General features: G+C 40.4%; 1 protein-coding gene across 1 annotated transcript; it reads left to right on the top strand.

The window, feature by feature from the left end:
* The first annotated feature begins 105 nt into the window (after nucleotides 1-105).
* Nucleotides 106-1,086, top strand: LOC141660085 (uncharacterized). Its single transcript, XM_074467047.1, has one exon. It carries the CDS (start codon nucleotides 106-108, stop codon nucleotides 1,084-1,086), a length of 981 nt encoding a protein of 326 aa, XP_074323148.1.
* Nucleotides 1,087-1,356: the final 270 nt, after the last annotated feature.

Genomic DNA, 1,356 nt, shown 5'->3' with positions numbered 1-1,356 from the left:
TGGATTTAGGGCATTTATTTGTGTGATTATTTGATATGTTTGACTTTTGTGTTTTTTTGATTATTGACTATAAGTTTAGAATTTGTTTTGTGTGTTCTAGTAAAGATGGATGGAGAAAATCAGAACAACAATGAAAATCAGGGCAATAATGATGAAGGAGGAAACGTCTTTGACCAGCTGGCTGAAACTCTAGCTGTACTTGTGAATCAGCAACCGAAGCCCAACATCGTCTCTCAATTCAAGCGTTTGAACCCGCCAACTTTTGATGGAGCTACAGACCCGGCTATCGTTGAGATGTGGATCCAAGAGATGGAAAAAGCTTTCGGACTTCTGGGGAGCAATGAGGAACAGAAGGTGACCTTAGCTGTGTACCAATTGCAAGGAAGCGCTTACGACTGGTGGCTTATGGAAAAGAGGAAGAATGAGACGACAAATCTTGAAGAAAATCATGAACCGTACACTTGGGCAAAGTTCAAGAAGGCTTTAGAGGACAAGTACTTTCCGAGAACAGTTCGTCTGCAGAAAGAGAGGGACTTCATTCGACTTCAACAAGGTGGAAGAACCGTCATTGAATACGAAGCAGAATTTGCAAAGCTTGCGAAGTACGCGTCGACCCTAGTAGCAGATGAGAGCAGTCGAGCACGAAGATTAGAGGAGGGACTTCGAAGTGACATCAGGAATTCAGTGGCGTCGTTTGAACTTCAGACGTACGAGGCTGTCCTCAACAAGGCGTTAGTGATCGAAAGGGGCTTGGCAGAATCTGAAAAGGCGTCTGGCAGTTGGAATAAGAGGCGGTTCACTCAAACTAGTGGGCAATCTTTTCAAGGGGGACCACTCAAGAAGCCACACGTGTACGATAACATCGGGGGTCAAGGTGATCGAGAGACGTGTACCAGGTGCGGCAAGAATCATCCGGACAAAGTCTGTCGTTGGAATACAGGTGCTTGTTTTCATTGCGGAGAAGTAGGACATAAGATTTCGAATTGTCCGCACAATCCGCCACCGCCACCAAGGAAGGAAGCAGATAACAAGATGGGCAAAGGACGTGTGTTTCAGCTGACAGGAAATGACAACTATCGCAATTAAGGTATGATTTCTTTTCTTTAGTGACTTATTTAATTTATTTATGTTATGTGAATTTGGGGACCAAATTCTTTTAAGGAGGGAAGAATGTAAAATTCGTAATTTTATTTTTAATTTATTTATTAGAAATTAGATATTAATTTGTCTAGATAAATATTTTAAAATTAGAATATTCTGAAAACATTTTGTGCAAGGTAGTTGATTTGTGAAAAGATTTGTTATTTGTGGAAATAAGTGTAAGAATAATTTAGAAAATCGAAATTTTTTTTAGTT

Source organism: Apium graveolens, chromosome 5 (assembly GCF_009905375.1).
Source record: "Apium graveolens cultivar Ventura chromosome 5, ASM990537v1, whole genome shotgun sequence".
NCBI classification, from domain to species: Eukaryota; Viridiplantae; Streptophyta; class Magnoliopsida; order Apiales; family Apiaceae; genus Apium; species Apium graveolens.
Note: the sequence above shows the minus strand (reverse complement) of the source record. Positions and strands in the feature narration are given on the sequence as shown.